The sequence below is a fragment of the Apostichopus japonicus genome, chromosome 1 (genome assembly GCF_037975245.1).
Source record: "Apostichopus japonicus isolate 1M-3 chromosome 1, ASM3797524v1, whole genome shotgun sequence".
NCBI lineage: Eukaryota > Metazoa > Echinodermata > Holothuroidea > Aspidochirotida > Stichopodidae > Apostichopus > Apostichopus japonicus.
The window spans coordinates 7312897-7339583 of NC_092561.1; the positions used below are offsets into that span (position 1 = coordinate 7312897).

Sequence of the window (26687 nt, forward strand, 5' to 3'; positions counted from 1 at the left end):
ACACAAGGTATTTCTGTATTTCTCATAACTCGGATATTATAATTTGAAAATATAAATTATGGTCACAAAATGTCTCAGGGTCCAAAATTGAAGAAAAGCGACCCGACAGCAGGGAAGACGAAAAACAATATTGACTGGGTGGGATAAGAGGTATCACAGCATTGAATTATAGTCACTATTTCTGGAAGTATGAACAACCCAAGGGAACAGCTTTTTTTTTAAACTTTATTGGACTTGGAATATAGCCTAGCCCTGTTTATGGTGGAGGAGGGTTTGAAATTCAAACAATAAAGGGGTGTCAGCTGGATGTTCCAATACAAACGAAAAGAAAAAAAAATATTTCTAAAGACAACGAATGATGGCTGCTATGTACAAATGTATTTAAGCTTTTCTAAATAAAGATGAAAATAGAGCAACGATTAAAACAAAAGTAATTAAACAAGGAAGACAGTCTGTAAAACTAATCAGAAGTGAAACTATATGTGGTAAACCATGGCCACCGTAGTCGCCGGGATCTACATCTAAGCCTTGGCAGTCCATATAAAACGGTTCACTAAAGTGTCAATGGAAAATCCTTAAATGATATTAGTATGAAATCTCTCCTTTTATTTTACAATTCAAAACAAAAGAATTGAGAATTAAAATATTACTAATCAAACTATCCATTATTTACACTCTGAAACTTCACTTCTGCCAAATTTGTTTACATTATTGCACATGTCCCACAGTATCGATCATCTTCTGAACTAATTATCTAAAGGAAACATAAAAGGTCACCAGCTTTTACAGATGTTGTGCAGTCACTATGCAGTTCTGCTTCTACGGTGGCTTAACAGGGACATAGGAAGAGAAACAAAAAAAGTGTCCCCAAATCTCAATTTTTTTACCTTTTTTTCTCAAAATTTTGACTTTTTATCTCCAAATTGTGACTTTTTATCTCAAAATTTGGACTTTTTATCTCAATTTTTTCTTTTACTATGTCCCTCTTAAGCCACCATACTCTTCCATCGGAGAATGGACACGAAACGGATCTTGTGGGCCACAGTGACAGTGAAATTTTCTATCCAATTTATTGCAACACTTACACAGGTGATGTAACTACTACTGTGGAAGGGGGAATATAATATTACACTGCCACCTTCTGTATGACTTTCATTAACTTAATGTTATATAGTTTTTTCTGATTTTACCTTGACTCCTTAATTACTTTTATGTCTCTAATATTTCCCGCCCCCCCTTTTTTTTCAATTAAATTGTTTGGTCTAGTCCCATGAAAGTGCTTTGAGCTATTCTTTGATGAAAATCCCTACATAACAATATATATTTTTATTATTACATACATATATATTATATGACATAATAAAAGATCAGAAATGTCTAAATGCACAATGGCCTATCTGTTATGTTGCAATTACCTATCACAAGATGGCCTAGGCCTACACTGAATCACCCAACAGTATACATATGTCATGTTTTTTCTAACCATAAGGTTTTGCAGTAATCATTAACAGGATTCAGAAAAACCTAGGTGGGCTGCTGCTGAAGAGAATGTTACAGAGGGCAGTATACAGGCTGTAGGCAGCTCTTTTCCCACTGGGTGTCTTACGCTATTGAAGATAATGGACTGCCAGTTTTATAAAGTGGAGCTGAACCTGACTGTTGTGCACCCCGCATACATAATTCAATGTATCACATACCAAAATGATATACACATGGACAAACTGCTACAAAATTGGATAGCGGTTTTCGAACAAGAACCTTAATTTAGTCATTTCATCCTTTCAACTTTGTTAAACGCAAAATGCACAAACCTCAAAAAAGTTCTTTGCAAAGTGTACTCACTGAACTCTTCCCAGGGACTCAATGATATCGAACTGTCTGTCTTAAAAATTTTGAACGGCACGAGGGTTTGGTTCAGTGATTATATACTCTACGGATGTGTTTTCCATTTCCCTTTGGGTTTTTTTTCCATGACGTTTTACAACGTCGAGTTTCAGAGTTGCGACCCAAACTTCCCAGAGTCCAATATACATGTATGCTATTATCCAGTTAACTAACTGATAATACATCTGTAAAAGATGCAGGAACTAAGTATTTCAGAATGTTTTACTATACATAAAATAAAAAAAGAGAACTCTTAAATAATGCTCTGTTTTAAAACATCTACTGGTATTACACAACTAAGGGGGGAAAAACAAATCCCAAGAACAGCCTGTGACACATCGAAAATTGTCTCACGATCCAGCTTAAATATCACTTCTGACTCCAGTGCTATATTGAAATGTTTTCATGAAGTCCTGCAAAAGTGAAATTTGCTGATTATGCTCAAAGTCCAGCTTTGGATAACTTGATTCTTCCTACCATCTTTTAAGAGATTGACCTCGGATTCTTCTTGCTTTGTACATTGAATCAAAAATGTTGAGTTCAATAACGATACATCACACTTATAACAGTATGTCATGTATCATATTCTAGCAAGAAAACATACAACTAAATAAAAAGATTAAACGATAATTTTTTTTTATAAAAATAGAAAACAGATTCTCGTCAAATGGGCAGTCCTTTAAAAATAATGAAACTGTTTATAAACTTTACAGAAGACCATTTTCTTTCTTTCAATCAATCCATCTTTGAATTTGACTGGCATTTACTAAATTACAACAGTGCTAAGTTTAAAATTTTCTGCAGAATGTTACTCAAACATTTGACCTCATTACCCACAATACCTACCTCTGCAGCCCCCCTCCCCTCCCCTCCATGACTGTCCTCACAGATAAAGTAAAAAAAGGGCCCTGAACAGGAATGGCCATGGATGGAGAAAAAACTATGTCAATGACATTGTAGCTCAACTACTACAAGATTTTTCACAATTTTGGTAAATAAATCTCTCAAGGCTCTGCAAAGCATTTACTGATTTCTTTACATAAAACGATGTTTAAATACAATCCTTGACACTTTCATGTTCATATCGTTAATATTCACAGTATTCTCCGTCCATTATAAAGGTTCTTTCCATTTGTACTTAACTTATATTTGCAATTTTCCTGGCAACCCAAACTGATGCAAGCACAGATGTTGGCGCCCTTCAAGAACTATGTTGCACATAGTCAAAAACATTAAACAAAACCCGTAGGCTCCTGAATGAATTTTACATTTTGACCCCTTGTGACCCCAAATGATCTTTGACATGTAAATAAAGTACAACTTTTATGACCTATCATATACTGAACACTATGGATGACTTTCATGAAAATCCAACATTAACACTAGGAGGAGTAAGCTTTTTTGTGATTTGACTTTTTGACCTCTCTTGACCCCAAATGACCTTTGACCTACAACCTGTCTCAATTTTTCTCAAGATATTGATATCTGCTACAAACTGACAAAGTTTGATGAGGATTCATTAAAGAACCTGCAAACAGCAGGCCTTTGAGCAATTGTTGACGGACAGACGGCCAGACAGACAGACAGACGCATTGCCATGACAATTGCTCAACTAGTTGAGCTAAAAATGAAACATGACTATTTTGCTACATGGTCTCTGTTATCAGGAATGATCCATCTATATGTAAGGTTGACTCGACTTCCTTTATTATGATACTCCTTCGGGACTCGATGCTGTGATGATACAAAAAAAATAAATATAGAACAAGAATGATTATTAACTAACGGGTACAACTTCATTGTTATTAATTTTTTAGCGGTTCTCGGAGGACCTCTAGTTGATCCCATATGGCCTATTGACCTCCACCAAACCAAATTACAGTTGTGTCCTTTGTATTCACTATTTGGAGATGTACAAACTTAAAAGTGCATTTTGTGATTCAGTTATAAACACCGAATATATTCCTCACCAGATTGACAAAGTTGCGGTCTTCTGTTCAAATATTTAAGAAGCAACCAATCACATATTCATGAAGAGCTAATTTTTTGAAGGGGAAAAAAATCGACCTCATCTTGACAATGTGATTGAAGGGAAATTGTCAAAACTGAAATAGATGGTTTGAGGCCATCGGGTAACATATCATTTTGTGTGTGTTTGTGTGACAGAATGCAGACTGAGCCTTTACGTAGGAAGTTCTACCAGAATGTACTTTTGAAGATAAGGGTACTAACAAAGTTTTGTCCCTCTGCAGTTTATCTCCTACCTCTCCTCTTCCCCCTGTTGGTTTCTTTCTTCTCTCCATCCATTGTCTACTAATCCTCTTACATCTATCTATTTGTGTTCACCCTGCTCATTAACTTGGCTGTATTCTGTGCATGTATTTGTCCCTTATTTACTGTTACTTGTCATTCAGCCTCTGAAGAAGATCCTGCCAGGTTTGAACCGTCAGGCCAACTTACTTTTACACAAAGTTTATACTGTAAAGATTTCTTATTGTACTCACCAACCAATCATGTTGCGTTGCTCCACCCATAATTAGAAGGCTACCGTGACTCAGCGGTATCTTCAGTTTACTTCCGAAAGGTAGTTTCTTGTCTTTCTCTTCGAGCTGCGAAAAATGCAAAATATTTCTACTAATTAGAAGTTAGCTTACCAGAAAAACAAGATATTATCGCCACCTGTTTTTGATCGAAACAGAAAACCAATCGTTGGAATGACGGAAAGGCTCCCAGAAATATTGTCATGGTTTGAAGATACCTCTGTGTTTTAAAAGATGTGTCAATAATGTAAATAGATATGTGGTGCATGTATGAAACGTAATCACAATCTATAAATTTGCTAATAAAAACAACTACATTCAGTTCAGATTCTTATTAGTAACTGGAAAATATTCATGCCTGACGACATACATCAATTTCGTCATGTTTTTCTATAAAGTACTTATGTTTTTTACTCTCATTCTCCCATTTCAGCGCCCCCCCCCCCCCTAAACCCGGCGCCCTTCCTTGACCACCCTAGCTACGCCACTGTCTGAGTATATCTATGGAGACAGTTTTATTCCGTAAAAAAGGTCTGACTCTCCCTCTCTGACTCATCTTTACTTGTACAAAGCTACGATCCACTTGCGACTGGGTGTGGTGGATCCACTCCCGTCAACTTTGAATATCTTCAACAGATCCAGCATGTCTATTACACACACCTATTGAGCCATAAATAGTCACATAAAACCTTTTTCCTAAACACAATCACCCCTGCTTGCTCATGGGAAGGGTCTGAAAACCTTTTTCCTAAATAGATCACCCTTGGTTGCTCATGGAGAGGGTCTGAAAACCTTTTCCTAAACACAATCGCCCCTGCTTGCTCATGGGAAGGGTCCCCATCAACGGAAACTCATGATTCCCCCCCCCCTTCCCCGTATGGACAATAAATCAAGTTACTTTTTTATGTAAGCCACTGGAGTCATAGAGAGATGCATCTCCTGGGTCAATAAATGTTTAAAATTAGTCACATACCAGTTTCATATTTGATGCATAATTTTTAGAAGGAAAAGGAGGAAGTTTTAGAACATGTGTCTATATGTCTATTTATTTCTACAATCATACACATGTCTACATATGTTTTATGTGTATATATGTCCACATTACATGTCCTCATTTTCTCACACAATTTGTGTACATATGCCTATGTGTATGTCTACATATGTGGACATATATGTCAATATCTGTGTGCACAAGTCTAAATGTGTCTACATATGTCTCCATATCATGAACTTTTATTAACTGAAAGAAACTCACCACATGTTTCTTTGTCATCATTTCAAAGTATCTGGTGTCCCCTAGCGACAAAGATGCTATATTTGGCTCTTTGCCAAGTCCATATTCATCGTCGCTGTGCCACGCTATGCTGTCACGGCCGTCACGGTACAAGTTGCACAAGACAGAGTTGTACTTGTGATCAAAGTTGACCTCAATTTTTGCCTTCAGGGAAGCGACCTGTTCATTCCACTGAAACCAAATAAGGAAGGAGAAAAGGTAATTAATTTCTTCCATTCAACAAAGCAAATATATTAATCTATCAAACAACAGCACTTCTAAATACAGGGTAGATTTGGTAACAATGAAGACCAAAATAATAAAAAACTTGGCTTTATTTCTGTACCTCTTTATTGAGATTCCATGAGACCCTTGAATAGGTGTATGGAAACTCCCCAAACCAGAGAGACATTCTTGGTTCTGTATACATCTCGCCTGTAAGATGAAGTGGCAAAACAGAAAAGACATAAATCTTCATTTTTACTTTTAGCTGTTGTTTTCATTCCGTCACAAATCCCCAAATTCACTCTGACACCGTCTAAACAGCTTTTCAAGGAGTGAGGAAACATTCACAGGGAATAAAGTTTAAAAAAGATAAACCCAACACCTTTATCTTCTGTCATGGGGTAGGAGGGAGGGAGAGGAGGACTAAAGAGGATGGGAGAGGAGGGGCAGGTGAGGGTGGGGGCCAAACCTGCCTCTGCAGCACCAAATGGGAGATTTGCTATGTTAGAAGTACCACAGCCAAGTCTTAGTAAGGACTATAATTTTGTTACATATGGGATATCATAATTCCATCAGAAGTGTTTCTTAATGACAAAATGGCACTTTCACATAGTATGCAATGTATTGAATTTATACAATGGTCATTTTTTTACTCTGTAGCATCTCATAGGCAAAAGAAGAAAACTTCTCTTGTGTTAGGAATGTAAGAAAATTTGAAGAAAAAAGAAAGGGATTTTTTATAGCAAGTTACCATCTCCGGTGGTATTTTCCCTTTGTTGCCAATTCAATTCTTTAATCAATCGTTTAAAGGAGACATCTGATTCATCTTCTTGTAGGAAATTTGGAACAAACATCACCCTGTAATAAGAAGTTGGAAATATGTAATTTCAGCCCTTAAAATGACACACATTTTAACATCAGAAAATAACCCAGTAACTTTAAAGTTTGATTGAATGTATTGTTATGTTTGAGGGGTTTGTTAAAATTGTTGGAAATTTTGTAACATGACATTAAACACTTTATATAGCAAATCATTTATCAATTTTCTGACAATTTAACTTTCACTTACAATATCCTAATCTAATTTAAGTACATTGAAATTGATCAAACTACTCTCTCCTACCCTCTCCTACATTTTACACCATATGAAAAGTTTAACATTAAAAGAAAATGCACTTTAAAAACAAAGTTTTTTTTGGCTGTTTCTCTTATTACTTAGAATGAAACACAACTACTCAAGCTATTAGAAAACTGCATTGTTTATGGGAAATTTTAGTTCCTTACCAAGAAAACCACATCACCAGGGTGATATCTAACATCATTTGTGTGAGACAAATATTCAGTATAAATTCATGGTACACAATGTCAATTGAGACCACAGTTGAGGTCTAAAGTTTTCTTGATAACATTTTGTACTTGCATTTGTACTGACTTAGCGGTCTAAGCTGCAATGACAGGTAACTCCATGGATATCAGTTGTTTATCAATAATCTATGGAAACTGCACAAATCAATGTTTTGCCTTCAAATCATTTCTTTTATTAATCTCGTTTGAAAAGGAAGTTGCTTTTTTCACTGACTACAGTTTTATAAAAACTTATTAATAGAAAATATTAAACTACAAAGTACAAAAGTCACAATTAGTATTTAACGAAACTCATACCACGATTCTCCTGCGTTTGTTCTGCTCAGAATGTGTTTACCATGTTCTCTGAAATACCAACGAAAGACAGGAAAGTTTATAAGCAAAGAAAAATGGAGGGCATTTCAGAAACTTAGACCCGCTACAAGAGAAGAAAAACGAAATGATTTACTCACTCACACAGGTGTTTTTAAAGAGTAAATAAAAGCTTTACAAAAACACTGATATTTACTGAAAGATAGGTCATAACCCTTTGACCTTGTTTTAAGGGATCTACTGTTTCCAAAATATTCTTACGACGACGGTTGTGCAAGATACTTCTAAATAAAATATTAGTAAAATAAAATAAAACTGTTAGCAAACTGCTTATCCACTAGAGAGCCTGTGTAATAGAATGTGTAAAATTAAGTTGGCCTGACGTTTCGATCCTAGCAGGATCTTCTTCAGAGGCTAAAAATATTAGTAAACAGTTCTTCTGCTTACTCTAAGAGATGAACAGTCTCTTTGATCGGTGCCTCCACCGTTACCTCCTTGAAAACAAACGACTGGCTTGACGGTTGGCCCGGTAACCGAGGATTTTCCAAACTTCCTGCTTCTGTCGAGGGGTCGCGGGACATATCTGCGGCCTTTTGAGATGTGTTAACCGCTGCCGGCAAGCTCCTCTGCGGTCGCGTCCCAGGTTTTCTCAGACCACTGAGAGCACCGGCTCCCTGAAGTCGATTACGACGTCTCTTTTCCGCGTGCTGTTGAAAAGGACGAAGATGCTCTGAGCTTTCATAATCTAACCTACAAATTTTGCTACAAATTGTGAACAATTTCAAAATTAGTCCTGGCCCAGAAATGAGCAAGTGCTAAATATTTAGATAATATCTCTCAGTTAGGGATGCCATAGATATTTTTCTTTGGTTGACAAGTGGTACACTGCATCTTGAGGGTGGTGGTCTAAGGGGTGTCCGCCCCCCCATCCAACAATCCTCCCTCCCCCCTGCCTGCCCCCCTTCCTCTCTTTTGAAGAAACCATAACAAATGGTGGCACATTCATAGCTTTATACACCAGTTGAGTACAGTGTAAAATATCCTCACTTTCATATTATTATTATAAATTTTTCTATGCAAAACGCGAATACCACACATCATTTTTCGACTGCAACTTTAGAAAACACTTTCTTAGCGAAACGGTTCATTATGTTTATAGTAGAAAGCAGTATCAGCTTCGTATGTTGAAGCATGATCATCAATTTTTTTCTCACAAATTTACCAGAATGATACGATAAACGTTAATTCAAGCACAATGTTACAGAAATTTCTCTAAAATTTTTTTTGTTCTGATGGAATCCAAGATTCCAAGTAGTCAATCAAAATTATTGGATCTGAAGGAAAGCGAAAATCAGCGTTACAAGAGCAATGGTGCTCTAAGCCTCTTTGAGTTCATGTGTACTATCTGATATAACGATGGATGTTGACACAACCAGACAGCCAAATGTCTTTCTGTATCTTTGGTTAAATTTAAAGACACTCTCAGTTCAGCGCTGTGAAAGTTGAATTTATAAATATTAAATTTGATCGCCCCACAGATTTTTCATTTCCCATATATGCAATATATCCATTACCAGATAGCTATTGAAAACAAACTGATCCATATTTACGTGCACACTCTAATCTCATGAAAAAGCACTCTTTCCACCTGTTAAAATAATGGTATGGCCCACCACACATTGTTACAGATCTATACATCATACATTGTCAATCAAAATATATCTGAAAAGTACCTGTTGTGATTGAGTTTGTCCAACAGCGTCTGGGTTCTGCGCATCCGAAGCAACTTCTTGTTTTGGGGGTGACACTGTTTGTTGCCATGGTGATATGCTGCCTTGATTAACCTCCCTCTGGTCTGCCTTGCTCGGATTTGTTCCTGGGTAATCAGTCCCATGCTGGTGGATTGAACTTTGTTGCCTAGGTAATGGGTTATCCTCGGCCACGTTTTCTATCGGTTTCTTAAATTCGGCCAAAGTTTCTCGACTCTCCCTGTCTAAAACAACATTGCTATTACTCAGTGGAACTGAAGAGGGTACCTTACTGTCTTGGTTGGCCAGGAATGCTTTGTTTCCTGTTACTTCGACAGCTGGCATTTGTTCCTTTTGTCCGATCAATAATTCCTCTTCCATGGATGGTAGACTGTCATGTGATTGATAACAAGACTTGTCCATTCTTCCACATTCCTCGTTGTTTACTTGCAGCTCATTGGCTACTGCCTTCGCATCAGAAACTGTCCTCTCATTCAAGGAAACAGACTGTCTGTCTTTATCAGTTTCCATTGGAGGTGTACTTTCCTCTTTACGTTTACTACTTTTCTGAGGTCCATCTTCCTCTCCAGATCCAGTTTCCTCCCCAGGTCCATTTTCCTCTCCAGGTCCATTTTCCTCGACTGGTTTGCTTTTTGTTGGAGATTCATTTTCCTTTTTCGTTTCTGGCTTCTTCGGAGCTTGTGACATCTGCAGTACGTCCGAGCTTGGGTCTTGCTCTTTCAGGTGGACCTGTAAATAGTCGTATATTTCCAGCAAGCAAAATGCATCCAAGGCTGGAAGAGAGAAGACATGAAAAATGGTATTTTGGAAAAAACATCACTTATTGACATTCAACTTGAAAAGGGTTCCACAAAGGGCAGAAAATGTGTGAAAGCATTATGGCAATCTTTATTTATTTATTGTTTTCATCAGTATTTTCCATCTCTGTGACAACAGGGGGAGGTAAATATAGAGAGGGAGGATTGTGGCGGGGGGGGGGGGTTGGGGGAGGTGGTGGGGTTGGTGTTGCTTCTTCAACAGGTTTTAGAGTGTTTACACTGTAACTGTCCAAGTTACAGGTGTCTTTAAGGACAAAAGTCAAAGAAAGTTTCAGCACTTTGCCATGGGACTAATCTATCAGTATCATGTTTTCAATGGACAGATAAGATTCTCAATTCTTCTTTGCCATATGAGGAAAGTCAAACTTTTTGGACTAAGTTGAGTTTAAATAAAGTTAAACTACAAAACTTAGATGGACAGGAGATTTTTGTTTTATGGTTGTATTATACTTATCTGCACAGTTAAACTGTTAAAGGGGGACTGCTCGTACAAGCTGATGCTTTTTCAGTCCTCCTCCACCACCTTGTTTTATCTTGACTCTGTACAACTCCTCTCTTATTGTTATGGAAATATACTCAAACTCAAACAACAACAAGACAGAGAAGACAGCTTCATTGATAGAGATACTAAAAAGCCAATGAAAGCGCCCAGACAGCATTCGAAGTATCACCATATTTTCTTTTTCCGTTTGGCAGTGTCGTGGGGACGGGAGGGTGAGGGGGGGGAAAGGATATGATGATGACTTCTTCAATGGGTTTTCATACCAGTGGAGTGTTAGCTCAGTGGTTAACGCCGGTGCCTTTCAATCATAAGGTCCCCAGTTCGAGTCACCCCAAGATTAATGTATGTCGTCCAGTTACAGAATTGACAATTCATAATTATGGATGTTAAATATGAATCTAAGAGACTGATTTTGGTCAGCTTGCAGCTTTGATAAGCCTATGATGGCTTCTTTGTGAGTTCCTGCTTGCAGAAGGATCTAAAATACATACATAAATACATACTTACACACATACATGCATACATACATACATACCTGCATACTTGGTCTGTGCCAGCCGCAACGGCCTCAACTCCCATCCGGACATTTGTTCGTCCTTGTTCAGCGGCTCGCCCAGACAGCAGTGCAGAAGCTCGTTCAAGCCGCGATACGGTCTTTTCTTATCGTTCCTGTCGATGTTCAGCAAGAGCGGGTAAACCTGCTCCACGTTGGCCTGCGTGGTCTTCAAGTCCACGAACGACTGGCTGTCCGCGATGGCCTGTTTCAGATACGGGTAGGATTCTTGCAGCTTGGTCAAATCCGACTTGATGTCGTATCCGAGTTTGGTGATCTTGTCGTCGCCGAACACGTTCGCAAAGAAGGCGGCGACCTCATCGTGCCTGCCGGTATCGTTCAGACCGATCATGTCCAGCAGATACACTTTACTTCGTATGGCCAACTGGACTAGCGCGATACTGACTGGCTCTTCCACCGTCAGGTAAGAAGCCCGCCATTCCATGTCCATTCCCAAAATTCCACAAATCTGTTAATATTATGTAGAAAAGGTTACAATGTTGACTTGCCAAGTTACAGATAAGTGTCATAGTTCCCTGAAATGGGTTGTCAATGTTTGGTACACATTTCTGGGGTAGGTGTCGTTTGGTGATTTCAGCTGCATCTAGTGCGTTTGTCTCGTCAAGAGGTAATAAATCTCCTCTCTCGTGTTTGTATTATAAGCTATTGGGTAAAACAGACCTGACGCTTTACGAACAACACTTGTGAAGGTCACATACAAAATTATTCCCCTCTGATTGGTAATATAAGTTCTCCAATTGTCGTCGTGAATGACTGCACACTGTCAAAACTATGTTGTCAAAAATATGCCACATGTTTCATATTTAGACTGAGGACCACATTGTTTATTTCCATTCTTTAAAAGTACAAGTATCCTTACCTTAACAATACCCCTTAACAATAGAATTCTTTGGAGGACGTGGTGAATCTTTTGAAATGTCATCTGAGGACTTGGAATTCCTTTGTTCAAGTCCTCAGAGTTAAAAAAAGTGCACACATAACATACACACGTGCCTATCCTTGACTGTCTGCCTAACACACAAGGAACCAATAAAGAAACCAGAAGGAACGCCAAACCAGGGGCTGAAATACCTGAATCTGTTTGGCGACCTCTAACAGCTCGTCGACAACGTATACCACCTTCACATCGCTAAGAGGTATACTCAGTTGGTGATACGACTCCTGCTGAGGAGGAGGCCTTGAGCTAATGACGAGGAAGAGAATAAAACAAAGCAAATGACACAAGCAATCAAATATTCATGACTTTAATTTGTTTTACACTTACAGACAGTGTGGACGGGAACCAGAAGATGGGATCTTAAATCACTCTTTCACAAGATGGGCCGGAGGAAAACATTCCTTGGAGCAAACTGCCAGACTGAATCAAACTTGGACTATGAATTGAACTATGTGCCGCTGAGTAACTGGGTAGGATGCTCAAGCCTTAAGTGTTTAGATAATCTTAATTTCGTGGGCTGTACTGAACCTTATACGGGCCTGATTTAATATGTGGTATTCCACAGGGGAAGAGTATTTTGGTCGATCAACCTTTTTTTAGATATTGTATTCGAGAGAGGTCTTTTGAAATTTTGAACCATGCTGGTCCTCGATACACACAAAAGCAAAATAGACAAGTTGTACAGCATGAGGAATCAGTATGCTGAGTTTTCAGATCCGTCCGAGTTGGACGTAGTAAAGAAATTATTTTGATGGCATAATTGTTGCACACAAAGACTTTATAAACAGGGCATCCTTTCTAGATAACATTTAACACCATCTTTCTTTTACAATTTTGTTATGCATCAATGGTTAAACAAGATATTTGAGGCCCAAAAAATGTCTCCTGTTTTTCTATCAAGTTTTGCTTTGCATATGAGGAAATAACGACTAGTCTGTGGGTTACACTAACATTTCCTGTCACTTTCATGTATGACCCTCGGATGTTTAAAATGCTGACGGATTTGATACAAAAAAGCCAAAATCTTCACAGATGGTAAAGGAGTACTTATAGACTAGTGTTTACACGGGTCCACAAATCGCGAACCCGGTACCCGAGAGCCGTTACCTGTCGGGTATCCAGGTACCCGGAAAAAAATTGTTTACCCTCGTGTATCGTGATTTTCAAGAAATTACATATCGGATGCTATAATAAATGAATTATATTCTCCACTGACAATGTTTTCATGTTCAAATACGTAGGTGTAAGATAAGGTATAAAACCTTCCTCAATAATTTCTATTTGCTTTTGTTTCTTTCATTGTGACGCAATTACAAGATAACCATGGAATACTTTCGTTATAGCTGTTATCTTCGACCATATGGTAGCCTAACACCACACTAAATCAATGGGAAAATCTTGCCTAACCATCGGTTGGCCCAAAAAAAAAAATCACACTTTGCGTAGGATTCGGGTAATAAATTATGAACCGGGTAGTATCGCGTTGGGCGGGTACCAGGATACCCCATGCAAACACAAATATATATATATATATATATATATATATGTATATGTATATATGTATATGTATATATAGACATATACTGGGTCTTCTCTGTGCTCAAAATGCCTCCGGTACAAACCTGTCCTGTGTAAGGTCAATCTTCGGAAACCGATCGAGCATATCGAACCTGGTGGCCCAGACGTGAGCTGCTCTTAGTCGTCCGGATGTTGACAGGATTCTCACAAACTCTTCCCTGAGGTAATCATCATCTTTAATGATATGAAGAACAACTTCTTCCCAAGCTTCGTCTGATATGGCATGCTGTGTGTCAGAGACAGGAAAGAATGGTTAGGATGTAAGATCTGAAGATATTGAAAAGTGAAAGGGTGGATGAAGGAAAGGGATGAATGAGGGGAGACAGTGGTTGGAGGAAGGATATTAGATGAATGGAGGCGATGGATCAATGGAGAGGGTGGATGAAGAGAGAAGGGTAGATGAAGGTAGGCGATGGATGAAGGAGGGAAAGAGCAGATGACGAGAGAGGGGTGGATGAAGGGAAGGGATGAATGAAGGGAGACAGTGGTTGGAAGAAGAATATTAGAAGGAGGGAGGTGATGGATCAATGGGGAGGGTGGATGAAGAGAGAATGGTAGATGAAGGTAGGCGATGGATGAAGGAGGGAAAGGGCAGATGAAGAGAGAAGGGTGGATGACGGAAAGGGATGAATGAAGGGAGACAGTGGTTGGAGGAAGAAGATTAGAAGGAGGGTGGCGATGAAGAGAGAGAGGTGGATGAAGGGAGAAGGGTGGATGAAGGTAGGCGATGGATGAAGGAGGGAAGGGGCAGATGAAGAGAGAGGGGTGGATGAAGAGAGAGGGGTGGATGAAGAGAGAAGGGTGGATGAAGGGAGAAGGGTGGATGAAGGGAGAAGGGTGGATGAAGGTAAACGATGGATGAAGGAGGGAAAGGGCAGATGAAGCAAAAGAAGAGAGAGGGGGGGGGGTAAAGGGGTGAAGGAAGATGGTGGCTGAAGGAAGAATAGTAGATGAAGGGAGGCGATGGATCAACGGGGAGTGTGGATGAAGAGAGAAGGGTTGATGACGGAAAGGGATGAATGAAGGGAGACAGTGGTTGGAGGAAGAAGATTAGAAGGAGGGTGGCGACTGATCAATGGGGAGGGTGGATGAAGAGAGAAGGGTGGATGAAGAGAGAAGGGTGGATGAAGGGAGAAGGGTTGATGAAGGTAGGCAATGGATGAAGGAGGGATAGGGCGGATGAAGAGAGAAGGGTGGATGAAGAGAGAGGGGTGGGTGAAAAAGGGGTGGATGAAGTGAGATGACGACTGAAGGACGAAGATTAGATGAAGGGAGGCGATGGATGTAGGGCAGGGTGGATGAATGTAAAGGGTTGATGAAGGGAGAGGGATTGGTAAATGGAGAGGTTTAATGGAGGGTGGATGAAGGGGAAGGTTGTATGCAGAAGGAGGGTGGATGAAAGAGGAGACTGGATGAAGGGAGAGAGAGGATGAAGTAGGAGTGTGGATGAAGCGAGGGGTGGACAAAGAGTGGATGCTTTAAGAGAGGGTTCAATGAAAAGAGGGGTGGATGAAGGGATGGGTGGATGAAGGGTAGGGTGCATGAAGGAAGAGGATGGATGAAGAAAGAAAGCTGGGTGAAGGAAATGGGTGGATGTAGGGGATTGGATGAAGGGAGAGGGTGAATGAAAGAGGAGGATTGATGAAAGAAGGGGAGGGTCTTGTGTGCCACATGCTTTCTGGTAGGCAGCCATCAAAATTCTGTAATTCTGCCTAATTCATTGATCCTAAATATATGCTATTTAGCATGCAGTCTGCCAAAGCACTGCCCAGCAAGTGTTGTACACCTCACAAAAGCAAAGTTGTTTCCCTGAAGATTAGCAATATCAGGGCCACTGTTCTGTCCCATAAAGCCATACAAACACTTGCCACTATTTTGCATATTGAAACACTTTTGTGCTTCTGAGTTGTGAGTACATATTGTTTCAATTTTGGCCGAAGTAAATATTTCATAATGAAACAGCACACAGCAATGGAAATTGACACAAATATGGAATGCTGAGGAACTCGAGCCAATTTGAAAATAACCTTTTGTAATGTATAAAAGTGTTGAAATGCTTTTTTAAGTGTGAATGCATGTATACACAACAATTGGGATTGACATGTCCTCTTCAACAGTGCTTACACAATCTGCATTTTGGGACTTTCAAAATGTCTCCACTGGAGCACTTTGTTTTCCTCCAAAATCCAAGAAATGAAATATTCACTCAAAAATTGGACCAAACGACAGACTAACCTTTTGGTACTTCTGTATGATCAAATACTTCAGGGCATCTAGCGTGTGTGAATACACAGCATTCGGGAAGAGGGCCGGGTCCAAGTTGAAACACTTCCTGCCCCCGAGCCGCAGAACGACCTTCCTCACTTCTTTATACTGCATGGGCCGTAGATCTCTGACATAGGGCATCCCAAGAGATCTGAAAGGAAACGAGTGAAAGTAACATTGTTCTGATCCAGAGGCAGATTATTACATGAGACATAAACGTACATCGTGCAGACGTGCACCATACAATACTGGAGCCAAAGATGATCGGTATATCACTAGGTACTGTTGTATAAATGTAGCATTGTAACCAGAAAATGCAAAAATGTATTGTGGTTTCGACATTGCAACACAAGCAGTTTTCTTCATGAATCTGATGTAATGTATAGTGAGAGTGTACAACATACTTGATCTTAGTAATTCAGTGAAAAGCAGTGTGATGTGACAAACAATAAATTCACAATGACACAGGCTGTCCTGAAATGACCATTGACCTCAAGGACAGGCTCCTTGCACTAAATGTGATAGATACATCATCATACTAAATATGACAGATCTGTCCTTGTTGAAATACTGTGTAAAACATGGTTTCCACAATTTGAACCCTGGTGAACTGAAACCACAATTGACCTAGGCCCACAACATTAGGCTTCTTGTTCTCAAAGTGGTACAATTACATCTTGGATCTGTCCAAGCTTCCCTTGCGATATTATGTTTAGGAAGGTGCGTTAGTGTAGAGAGACAAGTAAGAGGGGAGTGAAGTAAATGTTTGGCATTTGTTGACTTCAAATGACCTTTGACCTCCACCAAACAGGCTACATAAATTTGATATGGTACACCTACAAACCAAATATAAGATCTGTCCAAGGTCCCCACCTTGCAATATCATGTTTACAAGGCTTTCAAAATTTGACCTATGATGACCCCAAATGACGTTTGACCTCCACCAAAAACAACAGGCTTGTTGTACTCAATGTGGTACTTCTACACATTCATTATGAGATCTGCCTAAGCTTACCTTCTTGAGATATCGTGTTTACAAGGTTTTCACAATTTCACCCCTGGTGACCCCAAATGACCTTTGACCTCCACAAAAAACAATAGGCTTCTTGTACTCAATGTGGTACTTCTACACACTACATATGAAAGTGGTCCAACCTTCCCTTCTTCAGATATTGTGTTTACAAGCTGGGGGTCAAAAACGGACACACATACACGCACAAACGCCATCATGAATGCAAAGGTTACATTTATCATTCGAAACCAAAAACTAGCATAAAGTTGTCTGTTAAATGTGGAAGGTGATATTGGCACCCATCCCGGGATGCTGAAGAAAGAAGGACATGTTATTGTGGCCTGGGGACCTGGGGAGGGATCTATGTTGATGCGGTCTCACTCATGCAATATGTTTTGTCGAAATCCAATGACTTAATAGGTGGGATGACATGACTACCAAGTCAGTTGCTAGGTACGAGGACGTTACCACTTAGAGAGATACTTTGGCAATTTGTGAGATGGCTCATACAATTACACAACTACTGGACACGAAAAATCTACACGTGCAGTACACTCCATGGCTGTAAACGACATCTCCTCAGGAATTCTGTTACGCGTTATTGAATTTTGACAACATGTTGACAAACGTATCACATGAGGGGAAAGCTACCACACATTGGACCAGTCTTTTCAAGGCAATCGATTGCTTTTCCCAATTAAAAGTGCTATTTAATAAATCTCTAGACAAAACTTGATTCCTTTACAATTCCTATCCAAAATTTCAATCATAAATGGGCTGTTGAAAAATGTTTTTACCCTGTGTTAGGAATGTGGAGAAAACCACTTCTTTTCCAAGGAAATGCATGCATAAACTTCCTATGCCATTGTCATTTACAGCTCTAATTAATATTAAATTGTTATACAGTAACATATATCCTACATTATTGCGGAGGTGATGGTCAAATCCCAAAATTTTACTTCTTATATTGCCATCTTAAGTGAGTTGTGTTGTTCAAAAATTGTTCTTATCATTTACAAAATCTCCTAATTCTTTTGAATGGAAGATTGCAAAATTTTTTTCGAAGAAAGGTCTGGCAGATGTGGCATAGTCGAATGTGGTCACATATTTTTAGCAATGAAATGTTATGCAGGTGTTTAAACCGTCACTACTGGGCAAGTAATTGTGTAATAGACTTAGAAGATGAACTTACTGAATTAATGGCACAATGTGGTCTGGAGTTCGGCGACAATTGTCATCTAAGGTTTTCAAAAATTTCTCTTGAAGATCTCTATGTGGTCGAAGATATCCCTCCAGAAGGTTGGAATGCCCTAATATGACCACTGGCATCAGAATCTGCAATAGTGAAATTGATTGGTAAGGGCTAATGGATAAACTTTCTGAAACCCAACACAAGTGTTGCCCACTGATTTACTTTGTCGCAAAAAAAAGGAAAGAAAATTACATATATATATATATATTTATATATTAATAAATATATACATATATATTAATACATTATAAACATATATAATTGAAATTGTAGTGAGTTGGAACATCTAGAACAGTGACAAAACTTCCAGCCTCCACCGGGATTCAAACCCGGGCCTCCCTCTTTAGTCTTTACACACAGACACCCTAACCACTAGGCTATGGATGCTGACTGTATGGTCAGAGGTTCGAAACATTTAAGGAAGGTGGTAATTCCACTGTTGGCATTTGCCACCTGTACTGAACATGGCTAGTTCTGTTTAGGTGACATATTTTGCCTTACTCTAGAGATCAAACTATGATACTAACCAACTCGAAATCACTTGTGATTCCTAAAGGCTTGAACAGACTTTGTGCAACGAAAAAGGGGTTAAACGTCAAAGTGAAAAAAACTTCCAGCCTCAAACCCGGGCATCCCTCTTTACACGTGGACACCCTAACCACTAGGCTATGGGCGCTAATTGTATGTCCTGAGGTTAACCGGTAAGGAAGGTCGTAATTCCACTGCAGGCATTTGCCTACATATAAATATATTTATGTATATATATATATACTGAATATATAAATATATATAGCATCTGAATGCAGATAAGTAAGGTTAACTGTGCACTGACATATATACCCCATTTTTGAATTTATGTTTAAATTGTTAGAGATATTACTATAATTATAAACAACTCCTTTGTTACAAACTAATCTGACATAATTAGATTCAATTGAAATGCGCTTAAATTAGCTTAACATCATTTTACCTTTTCAACATCAAAGCACATCTGCAACTTGAGAACTGTTATGGAAATACAAGCCTGTTGAGGAGAAAAAGTAGACAAGTTTCAAACATTCTGGTTCAAGGTAGTATCCAGGGATGAGACTGAGCTGGAGAAAAAAAGTCAGAAACTTAACGATCGCCGTCCTGGGAGAGGGGTTTAAGGGGAGGGGGTGTCCCCCTCCCCTTTAGAAATTTTTTGTCAGGTAAGGAGGGATTAGATGCAAAATGGTGGACTCTAGATGGAATCTATCACATCACATAACTCGCCAAAAAAGTGTGGAATTTCTGCTTGTATAATTTATCTATTTAGCTTTTTTGAACCAAAAAAAGGCTTTTTTGCTTGCTTTGTGCTACTTGATTCCACCACTGGTCAAATTGGGTGTTCCTTCCCTTCACAGTCCAGCATGTTCGGCTAAAAAAAAAAAAAAAAAAAAAAAAAAAATTAATTAATTAAAAAAAATAATAAAAAACGCGAATTACGAGAAAAAACGTGAAAATGAAAAGAAAAAAAAAATCGGAAATCCGCGTTTCCGCGGAAGAGTCTCATGCCTGAGTATCTCTATTTCCACAACATAACATACTGGTACTTGTCTTTGGTCACATTATTAATGTTAATCATTTTTGTCATTATTAGCAAAGCAATTCCAACATTTTGTTCTGGATGAACACCATATTTGCAGCAGACAAACTGTAGACCAAAATGTACATTAAACTTTGTTTATTTGTTCAGTGTCATCAAAATTGAGCTGAAAATTTTGCTCTGAGAATTTTTCTGTAATTTAACATTCAACCAAAGGAAATGTATTTTTTTTCTTAAATATGAACCTTTATGACAGTTATTTTTTGTTTTCAATGACAACTCTCAATTGGTTGTTACAGCACAAAGCTATTCAGCACAAATCTACCGGTCCCTTTTGCATGATGACTCTAATTTAGGTATAATGGTACTGCCATAAAAAGTGGATCGCTTCACTTTATACGTTATTACTGTTTCGTAATTTAGATAAAAATGTTCTTGTCTTCAGAGGCTTACCTCCCTGTACTCATGCTTATATAGCAGAAGGTTGATAAGTTCCACCATGGCGTTTTTCTCAAGTTGATCTAGTCCGTAAAGCGCCACCAGATATTCTCTTATCTTCCAATGAGCTATGCAGATGAACCTCAGGACTTCCAGAGTGTTCAAGTCAGGTCGCTGCTGGTTCACCTCTTGGTATAACTGGGGAAACAAAAAAAAAGTTGCTCGTGAAAGAAGAAAAAGACCTTCGAAAAATGTTTCAAACGGCTGGATTCTATTCATTATTAATATTTCAGAACTTTAATCCTCTTCAAAATCAAATTCATTCTGTAAATGGAAGTTAGTAACATAAGTGAGTGGGTCCTTGATCCACAATACTCCCTCAACCATTTGGGGTTAGGGTTAACTCCTTCAATACTCCCTCCCACAACGTCCACAATACTCCCTCCTAAGTCAAAGTGTCAAGATCTGTATACAATCTATCTTACATGGATAAGGCACACAAAGTACGCAAATTTGTGTACTAAAATATCTAGGATTTAATTAAAGAGGGCTTTGTGAATAAAACAGGTATCAACTGTCCATGAGCAACCTGTGTTAATTAGTCACGCTTTGCCAGATGTGTTGGATATCAATTTTTGGAACCCACTATAATACTAGTCTAACATTGTTACCTTTTCATCTTTACTGCAAAAAAACTGAAGCTGTTTCAAAATGGTCTCTTCCACTAGCACGAGTTGTTTGGACTTCTTTTCTTTCATGCTCTGGTCTGCCCCGGCAAGCAATACGAACGTGAAGCAATGATGATTTTTGGCGTCGACTGAACTCAGAGCTTGTTTCACTGCCTTCCCCAAACTCTCCACCGGACGACTTTGACTGATCAAGTAGTCGTCCACTTCTTTGAGGGTGCTTTGTAAGATGTTGTTATCTTCGGGGCTGAGAAAAAATTGTCCGACATCTGGTATCTGCCTCTTGTCTGACTGTTTTGAGTTTTGAGTTGATTGCATTGCATTTTGATATGCTTGCTTTGTGTTTTGTCCTCCTTGCTTTGTGTTTTGATTTGCTTGCTTTGCGTTTCCGTCTGGCTGTTTATTGTCTCTGTCTGGAAGTCGTCTTCCTCTTCCCCTTGCCCTATAACGGCTTGAGTGGTTTCCTCTTCCTCGACCCCTTCCACCTCCTGACCCCCTTCCCCTTCCTGAGCCCCTACCTCTTCCTGAGCCCCTTCCACCTCCTGATCCCCCTCCTCTGCCACTACTGCTTCTCCATTCTCCGCCACTAACGCTTTCACTCCTGTGTAAAAGGGAAAAACATAAAGAAAGAAATATAAGAAATGGGAAATAATATCTATATAAACTTTTATCCAATGTTTTTCCTGTGAATGCATATATTTTCACATATTATTGTTAGATATCTACTAACACAATTTGCTTGATTCTATGGTGTACCTAACTTTCTTGTCGAGAACTTTGTCTTTTAATAAACACGTTTTTGGTTGAACAAGCAAAACTATCTATGGTTTGTGGGACAACCATTTCTTCTTTTGGAATGAGAAAGCACCCACTGAGATCTTTAATTACACATTATTTCATATATATGGGGACAACCACCTTTCAGGATTGGACAACCTTTCGAAAACCACTCACAACAGACAAACCTTCTTTAGGAAACTTCAGTAATAATCATGGACTTTCAAATGTGATGTTCAATGAAACAGAAGGCACAAAAAAGAGGAAATATTTCAAAGTCTTTTTCTTTCTCTTTTTCATTCTCATGAATGATATTATAGAGATAGCTTATTGCTTATGTGGCTGCACTGGGCCTGTTATGTACTGTATGAGTAGCTTGTGTGTCAGTTTACATATGTATACCAGGTGGACATAGTACTGTATTCAGTTCATTCCTCCTATGAATGGTATATTGTTCTTTATGCATATATTATGTTAATAGCTAGACCAGTGGTCTATAGTTGGTGTGGTACATGCTGCATTCCTCCTATCAATGGTACATTGTTCTTATGCATTTATGTAATGTAAATAGCTAGACAAGCAGTCTAGTTAGGAAGACTGAATAAAGAAGTAAGGAAGAGCCTCCCAGACCCTCAGAGTGTGCACATGTATTTTCTTATTTCTCCGCCTTTTGGCTAAGATCATGTGTAGTATCTGTTCCCTTTCGAGGGGAACGGTGATGCACACCCGACGATGATCACACAGTCACAGTTCTTTCCTGGGCGACTTTTTCAAAAAAAGTATCTTATTTCTGTGTTTTGTGTTCCAAGTATGTCCGTTGTCAAGCCTTCGGACTCTACAATGGCGTAGTCGGCAGGATGGGTAATACAGTATCCATTGACACTGAATTTTGTTAAGGCTTATGTGTTGGAACTTTATATTGGAAGCACTGTGGTTCATTTTGCTGTTAAACTCTTCTACCTGTTTTACTGCCAAGGAGCTGTCACCATGGAGGGCAAAACTAAACAGGATAGTGAGACTGAGAGGTATCCCCATCTTAAAGTAAGTACATGTTAGCAGAGTACATTAAAGAGTGTGAAGACTAGCGCAAAGAGAAACGTCTAATGCCGGTAATCTGACTTACAGTAGTTTCCAATGAGGTGTAACAGAAGTGTTAGACACCACCATCGATCCCACAAAATACACACAGCTGCGGTCAATACCCACAGCACAGTGTATTAACGATACAGCGATGGACATCTCAGGTCCAGCTAAAGATAACAAGGTATCACGTTTCATTACTGTCTGCATTTTGTAGCAACACGAACAAACGTCACTTGCAAGCAACAGAAAGTTAACGTTATCAGATGGCCGCACACGCTTTGGGGCGAGTCTTCAATGCCTTTAAGGAGCTTATGTGAGAACTATTGCTCGGATTTAAAAGTTTTGAAAACTAAGGAAGAGAGGGTTAAGGCTCTTCAGACTATACCAAATTTGTCCGATGTGACTTCAAAATTTTCCATCTAAAATGAGTGCTAATCTACCCATTGTCAAGTGCAGGTTGGAAGGCTTGTATCCCCTCAGTGCTGAAGATGATTGGGAATATTATTTGTCTACTTTTGAGAGAAATTGTAATAGCCAAGAAATTCCGTCCAAGAGATGGCCTATTCTGTTGGAACCATACTTGACTGGCGAGGCACAGAAAGCTTTCCACATTTTAAATGAAAGTCAGCAACAAAGTAATGTGGTAGTTTAAGGATGCATTGTTGGCAGCATTTCAGCTTACTCAAGATACATACAGGGATAAGTTTCATTCCGCTGTAAAGGGCCCATCAGAAACTTTCAGACAGTACGGTAGTCGGCTTAGTTTGTATTTGAGGCGTTGGACAGCTCCCACAGATAGATTGGCATCTTTACCCGAGTTTACTAGAATAATGGAATTGATTGCTGTTGATCAAATGATCTCTTCATTGAGAGACGAATATTAGCGTTCAAAGCTACTGCCAGAGCAGAAGTGGACTTCCCTTGTGGAAATTTCATATTTTGCTGATAACATCTTGGTTGCTAGGGTAACTAAGGTAGCAGGAATCAACAGAGTCTAGGTTCCAGATCGATGTCCGCCACTACACGACCGTATTCCCAAACTGCCGGTGAAACAACAGGGCAGTCACAGAGGCCGGCTTCTAGCCAAGCGAGTAGAATACAGTACTTCGACCAGATACAGATCTTAATAACATCAGATGTTATATACTTGTGGTGACTGAGGAAATTTCAGTTATAGCTGTTCAAATGTGTCACGTGATCAAAATGCTAATGTTGGCATTAATTTGGTGAGAATTTCTGACAAAGGAGGTGGAGGAAAGGTTATTCAGGGTTAAGGTCTCATTGGATTTGGAATTTTGGAGCATAGCTCTGAGGTGATAAATTTACGCAAGTTGGATGGGGCGTATTTTGAGGCAATGTTATTTGGTGGGAAAGTTCTTGCTTATGCTGATAGTGGAGCAGAAAGGTCACTCATCAGTACCTTAATGGTTGAAAATTGTGAGGTTATGTCTTTGAATGAACCCCTGTGTTTTAAGCTTTTGGATGACACACCTCTGGTTGTCACAGGTAAGGTGTCTACCTCTATGACTATTGCGGGGGAGACTGAAGAGGTTGAGCTTTATGTGGCTGACACTCCTTGTCAGATACTTTTGGGGGAGAGACTTGTTAAGGGCCTTTGCTCTGGTTTTTGATATATCTGAGAGTGCTTATATTGGTCTGGGAAACAGAGACCTTGTGTTAAGTTGCCTTTAGTTTGGATACAAAAACAGAGTCCTGTAGTTGAGGGAGTTCGGAAACCTAGCAAAATACAGGAGAGTTCCAAATTTTGCCCGGGGTGATGCTGACTCAAAAACATGCGCACTCTCTGAGGGCAGTCTCGGGTAATTTGCGGTATGAGAAGCAGGTAAAGAGGCTAGTAGAAAACTATAAAGAGGTCTTTGTGGACAAACCTTGCTACTGTGGCTGGCTGCAACATAGAATAGATACGGGGGAGGCGGCGCCTGTAAAGAAACGTCCATATAAGTTGGCACCGAGCAAAAGGGCAAATCTAAAGAAACAGATACATGATATGCTAGGACAAGATATCATTATCCCTTCTGTATCAGAGTGGTGTAGTCAGGTGGTGATGATTGATAAACCTGATGGTACTTATAGGATGGCAGTCGATTATCGGGCTCTTAATGCAGTTTACTAAGTCGTCCAACTATCCCATACCAAGTATTGATTCTATTTTGTATTCTATGTGTAATTCTAGGAAATTTTTTTCAACATTAGTTTTGAAGTCAGGGTTTTGGCAAGCAGCCATTCATCCTGATGACCAGCCAAAGACGGCTTTTGTGTGAGAAGAGGGTGTGTTTATCATATTTAAGCGATTACCATTTGGTCTGAAGATTGCAAGTAAGTACTTTCAGAACCTTCCAGATTTTTTTTTTCAGCCTCTAGAGGGTAGTACAGGTCATAATTACTATTCATATATTGTTGATCATATTGTAGTACATTCGTCTACCATCCAGGGACAGTTTGCAGATCTGCATATAGTTTTGGAGTGGTCTTAGGAATGCAGGCCTAATGGTAAATCCAGGTAAATGTTGCGTATAAGGAGGTTAAGTTTTTGGGGTATGTTATTAATGGAGATGGCATTAACTTGGATCCTTCTAAAGGGGAAGCAGTTGAGACTTTTCCTTCACCGACAAAGAAAAAAGCACTTGAGCATTTTTTTGGCTTGAGTGGGTGGTGTTCTAAATTCATTCCAAATTATGCCACACTGGTGGAAACCTCTTAACAACTTGCGGAGGAAAGATATAAGATGGGATCGGTTGGGGGAGTGCCAAAATGCATTTGAGCAATTAAAAGAGGAGATAGTGCAGGCTGTGTCTCTTAGTATTCCTGATTGTAGTAGGCAATTTGAAGTCCATACTGATGATGCTAGTGGTGTGGGTTTAGGGGCGGTCTTAATGCAAGTCAATCATGCAGGTGAGCTAAGAGTTATAGCATTTGCTTCTTGGGCATTGAGTAATGAGGTGAGAAATTTTTCAGCTACAGAAATGGAAAGCTCAGCTGTAATTTGGGCATTAGAGAAGTGGCGTCCTTATTTGGAGTGTTCAAGCACTATAGTGTATACGGACCAACCTGCGTAAGTGTGGATGCTGCGCACAAAGGCATTTAAAGGAAGACTATTGAGGTGGGCTCTGACTTCTGAGACTTCATGAATTTGATTATATCATTCATTATAGGCCGGGGTCTCAAAATGTTGTCCCAGATGCACTCTCTAGAGCAGTGATAGGTGTGGTTAATTATGGCCATAAGTTTCATCCGAATTGCAAAGGGGATCCTTCGTCAAAGATATTTTGGATCCAGTGTGAGAATTGTGATAGGACCAGTTCTATTGGGTATGTCTGAGTCTGAGGAAGGTGATAAAATAGACAACTATCACTGTGCTGAGTGTTCTTCTGGGATCTCACAGGCAGCGTAGCTGAAAGTGACTAGTGTGTAGAACGTAGCATTAAGAGTTGTGTCCTTCCAGATGAGAATCAAGTGTTAGGCCTAACGCTAGTAAAACTTAAGTAAAGTCTAACTCTATGCTAGACTTAGCCTAGGCTAGGCCTATTACAGTAGTAGGCTACACACAACCAAGACAACAGAACCAAACCTTGAACTTACGCTCAGTCTAACCGAAAGCAAGTGCAGGCTAGCCTAGGTTCTTATGAACATGTAGTAATACTTACATAGTCAACGTTTTCGAAGGTCAAATGCAGAGGGCTGTTGTTTCAATAATTGTTATAAAGTGGTGCTTGAGTCTTCAAAAGTCGCCAGCAATTGTTCTAAGCCCGACTAAAACTTTGAACGCGTTGCACACGGGGAATTCCCGAGCGTCTTATTATATATTCGTA

The 26687-nt window shown here is 39.3% G+C and overlaps 1 protein-coding gene and 1 pseudogene across 2 annotated transcripts; one reads left to right on the top strand and one right to left on the bottom strand.

The window, feature by feature from the left end:
- Positions 1–356: 356 nt before the first annotated feature.
- Positions 357–26663, bottom strand: LOC139965835 (uncharacterized). 2 transcript variants are annotated; one of them, XM_071968605.1, is made up of 18 exons: positions 26523–26600; positions 24747–24797; positions 20983–21598; positions 20327–20509; positions 19277–19330; positions 18247–18389; positions 16013–16193; positions 13822–14003; positions 12334–12445; positions 11224–11710; positions 9333–10141; positions 8047–8306; positions 7585–7632; positions 6674–6780; positions 6044–6132; positions 5680–5889; positions 4389–4493; positions 357–3618 (listed from the first exon to the last, which is right to left on the bottom strand). In XM_071968605.1, coding segments are annotated over exons 1-18 (3735 nt in total). In that variant the 5' UTR covers positions 26525–26600; the 3' UTR covers positions 357–3522. The 2 variants fall into 2 exon arrangements, with proteins under 2 accessions (XP_071824706.1, XP_071824716.1); XM_071968615.1 differs by lacking the exon at positions 24747–24797 and having other exon boundaries at positions 26523–26663.
- Positions 22429–22667, top strand: LOC139972382 (U2 spliceosomal RNA; annotated as a pseudogene).
- Positions 26664–26687: the final 24 nt, after the last annotated feature.

Coding starts and splice junctions, on each gene's coding strand:
- LOC139965835 (XM_071968605.1), bottom strand. Junction 6,781..7,584: donor ACAAACGCAGGAGAATCGTG/GTATGAGTTTCG, acceptor TTCTTATTACAG/GGTGATGTTTGTTCCAAATT. Junction 6,133..6,673: donor GGAAAATACCACCGGAGATG/GTAACTTGCTAT, acceptor TTCATCTTACAG/GCGAGATGTATACAGAACCA.